Below are 14382 nucleotides of genomic sequence, written 5' to 3'. Positions count from 1 at the left end.
AGCTACTTATGGTGCTGTTAAGCATGTGTAAGCAGATTACAGTCCAATGGAAGTAAGAGTCCCTGGCATACTGTCAGTGTGCTCTGAACTGAAGCAGGACTCCCAGCTTCCTGCCACACTACTGGATCATCTTTAGACTCAGATGGACAGAAAAAATACACCATCATTAAAACTGTTTCCCACACCTCCATCTCTTGAAGACAGATTTCAGAATGATCTTACTCAGCTTTGCAGCTTCAATAAGCTCATATTAAAAGATAACCACTTTACGCAGAAATTTAAATCTGAGGTTTTAATCTCCACCTGATTTAAAACTAGATAAAAGAGCCTAGTATTTAAGGAATAAACAGGCCAACTCAATGTCTGCATTCTTGATTAAAACAATTAAAAGAGTGTAATATATGTAATATACCTTTCATAAGCATCACTGAGGCGGACTAAGAGTTTCTTTGTGTCAGGAGAATAACGGACATCTTGAACAATCATGTCACCAACAGCTGCCTGGGGGGAAATGCAGAGACAGAAAAAACCCCATCATCACTTGAATATAAAATATTTCCTTAGCATTTCTGTAGAGCACATTCCCTGCTAGAAGAGGGCGTATGCAACCCTCAAGTAAATGCAAGAAAAGCAAATGCACCAAGTGCATGAATGGATATGGGTGAGTTACAAGCCCCATGTATGTCCATTTGGGAAAAAATCCAGGACCTCAAGGAGGGCAAGGACACAGACTGCCCTCTTATGCACACAAAAGGCTGAAAATGCCATTTGAATAAATATTGACACTTTGGTCAATGGAAATGGGAGACACAGATTCAGCTGCAGTACTCTGGAGAATTCCACTCCCTGACCTACTGAGTTAATACTGAGAGCTTTGAAGTTTGGTGTTTCAAATTCAGGAATACATTTGTCACCATTTTTTAGCCATTTTAATACATAAAAATAAGCAAAGCTATTACAAATGTTTTTCTAAGACAACTGATGGATTCTTCTTTTACCTTTATTAATTCTTCTACTTCCTTAAGTTCCTGAAGAAAAAAAAAAAATAGAAGCACTGTAAAAACTGTAATATATATGTAGGCATCAATGCAACTACAGACAGACATATATACTGACATACACATACAAATGCATACTTTCCTTGGAAGCCTATCATGAATTTGGACTAACCTGGGGGTAGGCTGTGTAAAGTGGCAAGTCCAGGACAATATGATCTTTCACTTGTCTGGCCTTTAATTCCCCACTCAGTGTCACAAACGTGAGAACTGAATTTGTATTTTCTAGAGAGAGAATGTTGCAACATTATCAAACATTAGAATTTTAACCTAAGTTATCATAGCCCTGAGAGCAGCTCAGTAGATTCAGAAAAAGCCCAAATATATCCAGAGCAACACTGTATTTTGGGCAAAATGCCCAACTAAATAAATCCGCTGAGGCTAATAAGCACAACAATTGTCAGGGAATCATTCCTGCATTTGCCTAGAATGAATGGGAATGTCCTTTTAACAGAAAGAGCAATATTCCCTATTCATCAAATCCTACTGTACCTCTCCCAAATGACATTTGCTTATTTAGCACTTTCGTTACACAAAAGTAATAGCAGGGCATTGGAATCAGAGGGTAGGCATCAGACTACAGCCTTGTAACTACAGAGCAGGAGTGAAAGATACCCAGGGTATCTTCATTTGGGTTCTATAGATATTCTGAATGTTTTAAAGCCTTTATCTTAAAAAATAGAGATGTTAATTAGAAGTAAATGTTCTAAAAAAATATAGTAATGCATAGTTATAAACCTACTTTGTACATGAAATAACACAGCAGCTGATGCAAGAGTAGCATGACCACAGAGAGGAACTTCATTGGCTGGGGTGAACCATCTGAGCCCAAAGCAGGAACCTTGAAAAAATAAAGTTTATTTAGTGCTATTAAGTGGAAGAAGTCTGTATCTTCATTTTATCTCAATATATACAGAGTGAAGATGTTTCAGTTAATCAAAATGCATGTTGCAATCAATTTTGGGTCTTAAACACACTTCTAGGTACCCATTTTGCATTGATTTTTCAGAATAGCTATCCCTTTTGAATTAAGTTAACAACCTTTGCATGCAGCACAGATTTTTCTTCATCCTTAACAGGTCTTATTTAGAAGATAAAGGCCCTGTGTCCATGTGTATTATGAAATCCTGCAGAGGCATAGTCAAGATCTGTATCAGCTGCAGGCCAGGTTACCATCTAGAGGCTATAGATGGTTTTGTTGATATAACAGAACCTGTACTGAAGTTAGCTCAGTTATGAATTATTTTGCTTAAAACACTGGTAAAAGCCTCTAATGTCTACTAATCCTTCATTTCACTAGAAATCATATTTCTATTTGCTATTTAAAAAATTTGGAACACACATGTACGATACTCGGTTTCCTGTAACTTTTGCAAATGCATTTCAAATGAATAATTACCATACAAACACAACAAGATGTGAAAAAACAAAATAGATTTTTTAAATCCAAACCAGTCTTGTCATTACTACTATGGAAAGTTCGTGCATTGAAGTCAGTCCCCTCTAACAAAACAAAGAGAACCCAAATAAAACCCTGTGGTGGAACCTAATGGCCCCAGGAGTGAAGTGCTGTGAGGGCTGGCCAGCCCCAGGCGTGAGCCTGCTCCGTGCTGCTCACGCACTGCCCCAAGCAGAAACCGCGCCGGGAGCGGCACACGAGGGATTCATGCACGCCTTTGTGGGGACAAACGCGACCCAGAACACCTCCTGGACACTCCAGACACACAGCTGCACTTGGACTGAGAGGACATTAAGCACTCCCATAAATTCACATGTCCCTCAAATAACAGAGTTCACTGGTTTGGTTTTTTCTTTGATTAACATTAAATGAAATGTACTGATCATGAAGGCCTGCAGAAACATATGCTGTGTCCAGGAGCCCTCACTAGACCAATTTGTGTTCCAGAAGCAGATTGTAAGTGACATTCTGATGTTCCTGGTTCACTCCCACTGCCCCTGAGCACAGTCTCAGGTGTAGCTGAGTGGCCAAATTCCTTTGAAAGAACTGTGCACCCCTTGGGTAGCTGTGTGGGTCTGAGACCACAAAGTAGCCCATTAGTACCAAAAGCACTATAATGATACAGAAGCTGGCATTTTGTATGCTGCTTGGTATGGATGACTTGAAAATAAGTCTGTTAAACATACTGGCGAAGTGCTAACATGAAAAATAAAAAGTATTGTAACTTCTTGCTCCAAGCAATTAAAATAAATTCTAATTTATTAACAGGAGCAAGCAATTATAGTTACTACTAGTAGTACTACTATAGTTACTACTACTACTACTAGGACTACTACTATTCTTAATATTTTCAATTACAAAGACTGTACAAAATCCTACTCCCTGAACAATCCATAAAATAACAAAATGATAAACATGACTCCTTAACCTAGAATCCAAGTCTAGACTAGTGGACTAGAGGAGCCCCTTGGCCTGCACCACCACACAAGTGAGCACATTCAGCAAACTGATTCAGCTAAAAATTAATCCAGAGCAAGTCTGAATGCATTCTGCATTTGTCTGATGTTTTATTGTCAGCAGAAACACTAACTTTTGCTAAAGTCATCTCCAGGTTTCAGTTTTCTGATGAAAGCTGTTTCTGAAAGGTTCATTTCTGTTGCAATTTTTTGGTGCAGATCTTCATCCAGATCCTAGGGATGACATAACAAATCCAGTCAAGAGCAGGCAAAAAAAATGCAGATTCAAACTTTCTGTCAAATACAGTAATTTAATTTTCTATTATAATAAAACATAGGTTCAGTTTTTATTCAAAATAATCTCTGCGAGTAAAAAAACTGTAAGTGAGACAATACACTCCCTCAGTAGGAACCGAGAAGAGACAAACTAGAAAAAAAAAAAAATAGAACTAGTGGATCACACTAAGTACCTGTGATTTAAGCCAGTGGACATTGATCCCAAGATACCCAAGCCCCTGGGATTGTATAACATTCTCCTTGGCCCATGGCCCACTGCTCTTTCCCCACGGTTATGCTGACTGGCCAGTTTTGAGAATCTGATCTTTCAAATACTGAAACTCAACTGAAACAAAGTACTAAAGGGACCTGGTCAGGTCCAGCCTCTGAGAGATAAAAACGTACCCATTTAACTTGAACGACTTCAGTAACAAACGCTTTTCAGCCAATAATCCCATACTACAGCGACAAACCAATACCTGATTAGTACACAGAACTGTACCTGCAGACTGAATTCTGCACAGTTAAACAACATTCTAACATTTTACATGACAGTTACATTCCCTTTATCTCAGGAAGAGTTCTGTCAGTTACTGTAAAGATCCTAGACCAGAACAAAGACCAGTAAAAACGTTATTAAAATAACCTTTTTTTTTAATAACAGGAACCTTATTGAAATACTGCCATCCTGTGGCACATCTGAAACGCAGAAAGGACTGGCTTTGTCATTCCTGCATTTTTCCTGATTTTTTCTGTAAAGCATCTGCCGAGACTCTGGAGGGAGCAGAGAATAGGTGTTTTGCATAGATGCATCACACTTTCTTCAGCCTTAGAATAAAATGCTGAATTAGGATCTCGACTTTAGCTGTCACACTTCCAGGAACTGTAGAAAAATTTAAACATCTGCATCCCAAAATCATCATGCAAGTAAGGTGGCTCCACAATATCTTGATGCAATAAAGTAAAACTAATATTAAAAATGCAATTAGAAGCTCATAATTTTAATGCAGAGATAATTTTGAGAGTACTTAGATTTTACGGGGCCAAAGGTATGTCTGAAGAGAGAGGTTCCCAGTCATAGCTTTGGCTGACCTGGTAAGTAGGCAATGTTATAGGAGATTTAGACAGACTTAGGAACCTCTGGAAAGGATTCATACTGGCATTACAAGCTGTTGCCATTGGCTACTCTACATAAATTTTCATATTTACAATTTTTGTCAGGAGCTACTACACAAACAATACAAGGCTTGTAAGTTTCTAATCCATCTTAATTCTTTTTGTTAGGAATCGGTACCAATTAGTACCAACTATTCACAACACCCTGATGAGGATAACTAGTGTCAACGGCACCAAAACTATCATGCAACACTGAAGCAATATAAGCTGGTTGTTTAAACTTGGCTAAAGCTGAACCCAACACACTAATGGTGAAAGACTCACATCCAGGTCTATATGCACTCTTTGTCTTTCTAGGGAAACAGGAAAAATTCAAGAAAAAAAGGGAGAAAACCCACACCAAAACCAAACGCATTTCTACCGAGTACTGATTCTGTTTTACAGCATTACTTTTCAGATTTCACTCTGAATACTCTTAATTCTTCAGAATTTTTATTCTGAATTATTCTTGAAGAAATGAAGCCATTTCTTTTAACTCAATATAAATCCAATCTATTCCTTAACAAAATATTTTTAACAGACCACAAAAAATTCAAACGTTGTCTTGTATGACATTGTTTTCATGAAAAAAAAAAAGCACCTCTGTGCTAATTTCTCTGTATTCTTGTGCCACAGGAAACAAGTCTGGAAAACAGATGTTTTGAGTAAAGAAAGCAGTCTAATGGAGTGCTGAGTGCTCAGGCTAAGTACAGAACGACGTTGCAGTACCTCAAAACATAGTTGGGTTTTTTCTAACTTACATTTTCAAGCAGACAAACAGCCGCAGGATTTCCAGAGAATGGTCGGTTTGTAAATGCATCGACCGTAATAACCGGAATCTGCATTGTCGTGTGCACCTGTTTAGCTGCGGGCTGTGCTCTGCCAGGCACTCTCACCTGTTTTACTCAGTCCGGCAGCACAACTCCAAGTTAATGCTTTCCTGACGGCAGGCGGAGCCCCATCCCGTCACTTCCTAGCGCCGACACGGATCCAGGCTCCTTTCCAGCCCCTGGCGTTGCGCAGTGATTTATTTTTTTTTTAATTAAAACACACATTTTAACCTCCCTCGCCACCAGCCCCTGAACGCCTCAGCGCGCCCTTTCACCACAGCGCCCGGCCCGCTGTGCCCCGCACTGAGGGAGGCGGGATCCTGCCCTGCTCGGCAGGCTTGCCGAGAAGTGGCGGCAGCCCACACCGGGAAACCTTCCCCATTCTCATTGTCGGTCTCTCCCGAAGCTGCGCCGAGGCAGAGGGACGGGCTGAGCGAGAGGCACGCTCCGAGCACGGCCCGTGCGGCGCTGCGGGCGCGGGGCCGCGCCGCCGCAGGGCCACGCGCGAGCACGCGCGCGCCGCGCTCGCTCCCCCTTGGCGCCAAAACGAGCGGCGGCGGCCGCGCGGCCCCTCAGCAGAGGAGGCGGCGAAAGGCCGAGGCGGAACGCCCCTCCCCTACCCCGCATGCGCCGTCGCTCCCTTCCCCCGCTCCCCCCGCTTTCCCCCCCGAGTCGCGCGTGCGCGGGAGCCGCCCAGGCGGGTGTGAGGCGACGCGCGGCGCGGGTATCGCGATAGTCGCGCGGCCCGGACGCTCCGCTGCCCGTGGACGCTGCGCAGTGTGGGTCCGCCGGACGGCTCGGCAGTGAGCGAGGAGGCGCGTCCTGCCCGGTGCGAACGGCTGCCGGGGCACGACCAGGGGTGCGCGAGAGGCTCGCGGTGAGGGCGCGCGGGCCGGGCGCGCGGCGGCGGGGCGGCTCGGCGGGCGGAGGGCGGCGCGGCGCGCGGTTCGGCGGGCCCGGGGCCCGGCCGGCGCCGCGGCGGGCCCGGCGCGCGCCCGCGGGCGGGGGAGGGGAGGCGGCGCGGAGCCTCGCTCTCGATCGCGGCCGCCATTTTGAGCGGTGGAGCCGAGGGCGGCGGCGGCCCCGGGAGAGCGGCGGGAGGGGGTCCTGGGGCGGTGAGGGGGCACGGGCCGGGCGGCGCAGCGCAGCGGCTCCGGGGCTAGCGGTGCGCAGCGGGACGCGGCGGGGGGAGCGGGGGGAGCGCGGCAGGCGAGCGGCGGGCGCCTCGGGGAGGCGCGGTAAATGGCGGCGGGGAGCGGGCGGGGGTCAGGGCCGCGCTGTCGGCAGGGCGGCGGGAGGCGAGATCGCGATGGCTCCGCGCCTGGCGAGGCGGCGATGGCGGCTCCCTTTGTGGGACGGTGGCGGTGCCCCCCTGCGCACGCCCCACGCACACGCCCCCGCCGCCCCCGGCTGAGGGCAGACAAAGGAAGGCCTTGTGGCTCCGGCCCCTGCCTCAACTGCTACGCTGCAAGGGGAAAAAGCAACCGAAAAAAACAGAACCCACAAAGCTTTACGGAGCGGATGTGAAATGTACCCGGAGTGAATGCCAGGCTTTATGCGCCGTGCCTGCCCACGTGCTGCCCGCCGGCCACGCGGCGCTCCCGCAGCAGCCCCAGGGCCGGGGGTGAATCCCTCGGTGGCATGGATTGAGGTGCCCAGTTTCAAATCCGGAACAGAAATAAAGCTCATGATCCACCATGTTATCTAAATACAATGTTAATAGATTTCTTCTTAAGGGCGGGACTTAGGCAAACTCAGGGTTTTTTTATTTGTGTTTTGTTGGATTTTTTTTTTTTAGGATTTAAATTAAATAAAAGATGGACTGGAGTGGAAAACACAATGGGCCCAATGATACAACCAATGACGGAACAGTGGTACGACTCCGAGGCCTGCCATTTGGTTGCAGTAAAGAAGAGATTGTTCAGTTTTTCCAAGGTACCTCCAGTATAGTCAAAGTGTAGTGGGTTTCTTTAGAGGTTTTTCTTGTATCTTTTACACAATGTTAATGTTTTGTACATGTTTAATAGTTGTTAATGGGGTGGATGGGGAGGGATTGTGTAAAATTAGTTTATCTTAATTAAGATTTATGCCCTGTAAATGAAGCATAAATAACTGTAGATATAGTAGAACACAAAATGTACCTGATTTTGTCGAGGTGGGAAACATACCTTGCATATTGGGGTAACCTGAATGTTAGTATTTGGATCAGTTAAATTGCTTGATTGGTCGCTATATTTCCTTTGTGTAACTGAGGTGGTTGCATTTTTGTATAGTCTAAACAGAAAAGTACGGCTAAATCCATAAATGTTTAATGAAAGATCGTGGGCTTGTGTTGTTGGGTGATGGGGGAAACAAGGTGGTTTTATTTTTCTTTGTTGTTGTTTAGATATGCTTTAAGTATTTGCTACAGATGGGAATGTTTCAGCCTTTAACACTGTTCCCCTTGACGGGGTTATTTGTCCTTGGGTTAAAGGGTTGGAAATCGTGCCAAATGGGATAACATTGACGCTGGACTACCAGGGGAGAAGCACAGGGGAGGCCTTCGTGCAGTTTGCTTCAAAGGAGATAGCAGAAAATGCTCTGGGGAAACACAAGGAAAGAATAGGGCACAGGTGGGGATGGAGAGTTTGGGATGGTGTTAAATCTTTATTTTTTGGGGGTTGTGGGTCAGTAATGCTTTTGGGGGGTTGGGGACCATTGGGGAATTGGCTGTTTTTAAGCATTTTTATAACTGATCCTAAGTTAACTTGGGAAATACAGTAGATTTTGGGGGGTGGGGGAGACAGTATTGCACTGGGTAGTTTGCTAAACTCAGAAAATTGTTTCAATCATGCTTGTGCTGGGTAATTTGTGATAAATGCTGCTATAGCCAGACATTGTTTTTTAACAGTATGTTTCGCATACTGGAAAGACATGTTTTAAGCTTAATTTGTACAGCTAGAATTTTCACATAATTTTTGCCCCTCTAAAGTGGGTTTTTTTTTAATACACTTAAGATTCTTACAGTTTTGAGGAGAAACTTAAGTTGTATGGTATTTCTAGTCACTGCTATTGGCTTGTACATTTAGCTCTAGAAAACGTAGTATGGCCTTTTGTAAAATTCAGATTGCTTCTGCCTGTGTTCTTACTAGTACCTTGAAAATCCTCTTTTATTAGATACATTGAAATCTTCAAAAGTAGTAAGAGTGAAATCAGAGGATTCTCTGACATGCCAAGAAGAATGATGGGACAACAGCGACCTGGACCATATGATAGACCATTAGGAGGAAGAGGGGGTTATTATGGAGCTGGGCGTGGAAGTATGTATGACAGAATGCGTCGAGGAGGTGGTGGATATGACGGTGGTATGTTCATCTAATGAACACAGGTTCTCTTGGCAGTTTCATGTTTCTGACATACTTGTCAAGAAATAAGAAATGGCAGTAGCTGTAATGCCCATTAGGCTGGATGTATTTGTGTGAAAAAAACTTTAAATATCAAAACTTGTGGTTGAGTATTTACGATGAACGTTAACAATAAGGGAGCCATTTTCATTAGAATCAGATCTTTCCATTTGCATGTTTTAGTCTGTGTTATATAAAAAGAAATGTACTTTTGCACCATGTTCAGAAATCCAGGTTTGACAGTCTGCAGAGGCTGTTTGCAAAGTGCTGGGTGCCCAAAGGCTGCAAAATTGAGTGTTGTGTGTGCATTGCTCTGAGAATTCTGAGCAGTAACGTAATCGCTCCTTTCCTTCTCTCCACTGCACAGGATATGGTGGCTTTGATGATTATGGTGGCTATAATAACTATGGCTATGGAAACGACGGCTATGACGACAGAATGAGGGATGGGAGAGGTAAAAGAAGTTAATAGCTTGTCTAAAAAGGTTTCCCTGTTAAACTTGAGTCGCAAGACACGGTATTTCCAAGACAGAGATAATAGCTTCATTGTGCTATTTGGTAAGGAAGGCTGTTTTAAAGGGGGAGGGGATTGGGTAATCATAAGGTAAACAGATTGCTTAGCAGGGCTTCTGGTTAAGGTTTGGGTTGATACATGGGAAGTGTAAACTCCATGCATTCACTGGTATAATTTAGGGCTTTCAGAAAAAGAGTAGTGATGACTTTTGGCTTTTCATGATCTTAGAGGTGTGTGGGTTTTTTTGGTTTGGGTTTTCCAATAGGCATGGGAGGACATGGCTATGGAGCTGGAGATGCAGGGTCGGGGTTCCATGGTGGCGGTCATTTTGTTCACATGAGAGGGCTGCCTTTCCGAGCCACGGAAAACGATATTGCTAACGTAAGTACCACGGGGAAAGGGCTTCCTCATGCCAGCAGTGTGTGTCCCGATCCCTCCCAGCCCAAACTCGGGGAGCCTTCTCAAACAAGTCACTGCTACATCTGCACAAAGTTAACGAGCTTCTATGAAGCTGCTGGCTGAGGTGGGATTACCAGAGGAGTCAGCAAAGCTATATTTAACATTAATCCCTGCACTCTGCTCTTTTGTTTCCATAAAAGGTGTATTGCAGAGACAACAGTTCCTGCAATCAGTATCCTAATTTTAAGGCCTTTAGGATTTTTTTTAAGCTTATCTGATTTTGTGAACATGTCAGAAGGTGTGAATTGAAATTGCTTAGTTTGCATATTTGTTTAATGTCCTGAGAGTTTATTTCAGGAGGGGCAGGGTGGGCAGGCTGTGTTGGCTTGGAGGGGACTGTATCCCTCTCATAAGAGATCCGGCTGGCAGGTAGAGGGTGCATCTGCAGGATCTTGGGAATGCATTCTTGTGCCAGTGCAGATGTGTTGTCGGGCAAAAGGCTTTCTTGACATACAGGGCCTGGTTTAAGCTTAGCATGTCCTTGGAGACAGCCTGTCTTGCCAGTGGCACCTATGTATTATATGCAGAGCTTCATTCTTAAGCTTGTGCTTGTTTGCTTTTGTGGGTGGGTTAGTTTACTTAAATGGAGGTGTATTTTCTTATGCCAGTTTGATTGATTGTTCCATTTAGGGTAAAGACTCAGTGACAAGAAGGGCCAAAAGTCAGGCTTTGATCTGGAGCAGTGAGGAAGAGCAGTGCGATTGACAGGCAGCTTCTCTTTATTCCATGAATGCGTCCTTGTTTTGAGAAAGCTGGAAAAGCAGAGCCAATGAAAACCAATTATGATTTTCTTGTCCAGGGTGCCATAGCATTTGACTGTGTTGCACAGAGCAGTGTGTGTGGGCAGGACTTGTTTGTATCTTTGCATTCAGAGAAAGCTCCTCGTGCTCTGTAGCTGCAGCTCTCAAAGCTGTGTAGTAACAACGGGTTGCAAGCATAGGTTGACCTGATGTTGAATGTCCCAGAACCACTAAGTACTACTTGAGAAATGAGTCGTTGAATCTAAGCGGTAGGACGACAGAAAGTACCTGGCTTGAATTCTGCATTAATGTGATTTGGTTTTTGATTTTGTTTTCCCCTAGTTTTTCTCACCATTGAACCCTATAAGAGTTCACATTGACATTGGAGCAGATGGAAGAGCTACAGGAGAGGCAGATGTGGAGTTTGTAACACATGAGGATGCAGTAGCTGCCATGTCCAAGGACAAGAATCACATGCGTGAGTGTCGTGTTCCCTCCCTGCCGCTTGGCCAGGCTCTAGCAGGGCTGGGAGCAGCAGATCCATCCTGAGCTTTTCCCACTTTTCCACATTGCAAACTCGCTTGTTTGTTTTCTGTCTGCTGCCTGTGAGGGGAGTGAGGTGGTTGCGTTGTATCTCTGCTTCTGATCTGGGAAACAAAATACAAACTGAGGCTTTTTTGCTTGTTACAGAGCATCGATATGTTGAACTATTCCTGAATTCCACTGCTGGAGGTGGCTCTGGAATGGGAGGCTATGGCAGAGATGGAATGGGTACGCATCAACTGCACATTTAGCTGACGCTTTGCCAAGTCAAATGAGTTCCAGGCTTATAATGTTGCACTTTTGGCTTTGCAGATCAAGGTTATGGCTCTGTTGGTAGAATGGGAATGGGTAGCAATTACAGCGGTGGATATGGAACTCCTGATGGCTTGGGTGGATATAGTAAGTACAAGTTCTCTTTTGGATGTCCTGGGGAAGTGTGAGTGACTGTATTCTGACAGAGAAGGGGGCAAGGGTGGTGGGCTTTGGGCTGGGGAGGGAAAGAGGGGCAGTGGTTTTTTGAAACTCCCAACTCTGCTACTGCAGCAAATGCTGCTGGTTAAGAGCAGCAGTGTTGGAGTATTGTAAGTTGTCACCTTCATCCCATTGTTCCATATTACCCATCCCGTTTTTTCTTTTTTTAAGGTATGTATGCGTGACCTTGTGTCAATTGTTTGCAGGTCGTGGCAGTGGAAATAGTGGAGGATACTATGGGCAAGGCAGCATGGGTGGAGGAGGATGGCGTGGGATGTATTGAAGGATAGCCTTGCTTCTGCAAAACACCTTGGAAGAAACAGTCTCTGGTCTACTAGACTTTCTTACAAAATTTAATTTCTTTTGTATTTTAAGAACTTTATAATGACTGAAGGAATGTGTTTTCACAATATTATTTGGTAAGCAACAGATTGTGATGGGAAAATCTGTTTTCTGTAGGTTTTATTTGTTGCATACTCTGACTTTAAATAAATTTTTATATTCAAACCACTGATGTTGATACTTTTTATACTAGTTACTCCTAAGGATGTATTACATATTCAAGACTACAGTCGGTTTAAAATGTTGTTAAAATGGTTCCATAAAGGTGGTTGTACTGTAACTCCTATGAACACTGATTCAGTTCTGTGTAATCTTGGTCTAGTGAACGAATTTGAACATTCACTTGTTTAAGGGGAGAAGGGTAGATGAATAGGTTAGTTTATTTGGTAATTACTTTCCTAAACCCTTTTGGTAAGTTGTATGTAATAACTGCAGCACAGCAGAAAGCTGTGGAGGCTCAGTCATTGTTCTGGCTTCTTCCTCCTGCTGCCAGCAGCCCCCAGCAAACGCACGCCTGTAAAGGAGCAGCACCGCCCTGTCTGCCTCCACCCAGCAGCCGCGGTTATTGCCGCCTTGCTGTGGTGTGCTGGAGCCTGCACCTCACACATGTAACCTGCAAGTCTAACTGGAGCTCCAGCACAGCTTGTAGCTAACACGACATAGGTCGTTCTTCTGATGCTTTTTACTTAGGGTTTTTTTTCACAAACAAAAGAGTGGGGGAGAGTGGAAGAGTGGGGGATTTGAAAGCAAGTTACTTTTTTTCTTTCTTGAATTTACTGTATTTAAACATGGTTCAGCATTTATTTTTCACTGCACAGAGCTGATTTGTCTGTATTTGTTCAAAGTTTGCCAAGCCATTCTACATAGCTCATTAGAAGCCAAGTTCTCTAAAATATCTATAGGCCCAATACTTTTTTAGTAACTCACAACCCAAACACATTGATCAAACTTTTTGTGCATTTGTGACATGTAAGATATGTAAGAAAATTACTGTTTGAAGACACGTTAACATACCTGATATGTAATGGAAAAAGGTATTTATTCTTCTGAGCCAGTGTGATCTCCCAAATTAACTGCTTTGTCCTCAATGCCTCCCTTAAAATGTCAAATGTGATCTTGGGTATTGCAAGTTTGTCACCTGTTTTGCTAGTACTGTGTTATATCTGTAATAAATGTCTTCTTGTGGGAGAGAGGAGAATGGAGTTTATTTCACGAGACAATGTGTCTGGGTGTCAAAGGGACTGGAAGAGCTGAAAAGGGTAACTGGCACAGGAAGCTTTCCAAGCACTGGAGCAGAGTTGGCCAGGAAGGGGAGGGAAGAGGAGTTCTTAACCATTGTTGCTCTGCAGAATTAGGGGGTTCTTGGTCTGTTGCCAGCAAAGCCGAGGTGTTTTCCAAGTGGCAGTGGTAGGTAGCACCAGAGTCAATTCAATTGCAGAAGTACCTCAGAGTGAGGTGGAGGGAAGGTGCACTTGCAGGCAGCAAAGTCCTGCAGCCTCCTCACCTGGGAACACCTGGGGCCCCATCTTGGGAGAAGGAGCTGACACCTGCCCGGGCCTCACCTTTGGAGAGCGGACCAGGGCTGTGCTCCGAGCTCTTGAGCACAGCCGGGCAAGCTGCAGCGCCCGCTGCGCCTCAGCCCCGGCTCGCTCAGCTGCGCGGGGCAGGGCAGTCCCTGTCCTGCACCTTCAGCCCAGCGAGAGCCTCGGCTCCCGGCAGCGGCGCGGCAGAGGAGCTGCGTCCGCTCCGAGGGGCCGGCGCACTCAGGGCCGTGAATTGCAGCCCCGGTTCCTGCGGGCGGCGGCCGCTCAGCGCTGCCCGGAGGGGCCGGGGCTCCCTCGGCTCCCGGAGCAAACGGACCCCGCTGGGCGGGGTTCAGCCCCGAGCCCTGCGCGGGGAGGAGCACGGGGAACAAGGCGGCAGCAAGGCAGCAGCGGCTTCATGTCCCAAGAGGGATAAAATGCTGCTCTGATCCTGTCCAGGTTCTTGTGGGTACCCCACAGCTCTTCTGTGCTCTTCTCCGTGTGAGAAGGGAGCAGGGTTTTACAGAAAGACAGAAATACAGCATTAGTCACAGTGGTGTCCAAAAAACTTAAATGCAGGCCAGGTATGTAGTTTGCTGCCAAGGAAAATGAGAGGAACATCCAGCATTCATTTTGTTCAAGGCAGAAGTCTTAACTACAGTCAGTAACAGCAATCT

General features: G+C 45.2%; 2 protein-coding genes across 11 annotated transcripts in view; one reads left to right on the top strand and one right to left on the bottom strand.

The window, feature by feature from the left end:
• The window catches only part of PBLD (phenazine biosynthesis like protein domain containing), a 61911-nt gene extending 55648 nt beyond the window's left edge, over positions 1 to 6263 (bottom strand). Inside the window, exons 1-6 of one of the 4 annotated variants that reach the window (XM_077784792.1) lie at positions 5663 to 6263; positions 3605 to 3704; positions 1798 to 1896; positions 1171 to 1280; positions 999 to 1028; positions 413 to 501 (exon numbers count right to left, since the gene is read on the bottom strand). In XM_077784792.1, the coding sequence (XP_077640918.1) occupies positions 413 to 501; positions 999 to 1028; positions 1171 to 1280; positions 1798 to 1896; positions 3605 to 3704; positions 5663 to 5746 (512 nt within the window). In that variant the 5' untranslated portion in view covers positions 5747 to 6263. The remainder of the gene's footprint in view (positions 1 to 412; positions 502 to 998; positions 1029 to 1170; positions 1281 to 1797; positions 1897 to 3604; positions 3705 to 5662) is intronic. The other 3 variants (XM_021529052.3, XM_021529053.3, XM_021529051.3) reach the window with 3 other exon arrangements.
• A 126-nt stretch (positions 6264 to 6389) lies between these two features.
• HNRNPH3 (heterogeneous nuclear ribonucleoprotein H3) lies at positions 6390 to 13370 on the top strand. Of its 7 annotated transcripts, none has more exons than XM_021529045.3 (10): positions 6390 to 6560; positions 7530 to 7666; positions 8205 to 8343; positions 8888 to 9075; positions 9482 to 9568; positions 9893 to 10008; positions 11169 to 11304; positions 11517 to 11597; positions 11682 to 11768; positions 12047 to 13370. In XM_021529045.3, exons 2-10 carry the CDS (start codon positions 7549 to 7551, stop codon positions 12121 to 12123), a joined length of 1029 nt encoding a protein of 342 aa, XP_021384720.2. In that variant the 5' UTR covers positions 6390 to 6560; positions 7530 to 7548; the 3' UTR covers positions 12124 to 13370. The 7 variants fall into 7 exon arrangements, with proteins under 7 accessions (XP_021384720.2, XP_021384718.2, XP_021384723.2 ...); XM_021529043.3 differs by having other exon boundaries at positions 6390 to 6590; XM_021529048.3 differs by having other exon boundaries at positions 6390 to 6608; positions 8888 to 9030.
• Positions 13371 to 14382: the final 1012 nt, after the last annotated feature.

This window comes from Lonchura striata, chromosome 7 (assembly GCF_046129695.1).
Source record: "Lonchura striata isolate bLonStr1 chromosome 7, bLonStr1.mat, whole genome shotgun sequence".
In the NCBI taxonomy this organism is placed as follows: domain Eukaryota; kingdom Metazoa; phylum Chordata; class Aves; order Passeriformes; family Estrildidae; genus Lonchura; species Lonchura striata.
Note: the sequence above shows the minus strand (reverse complement) of the source record. Positions and strands in the feature narration are given on the sequence as shown.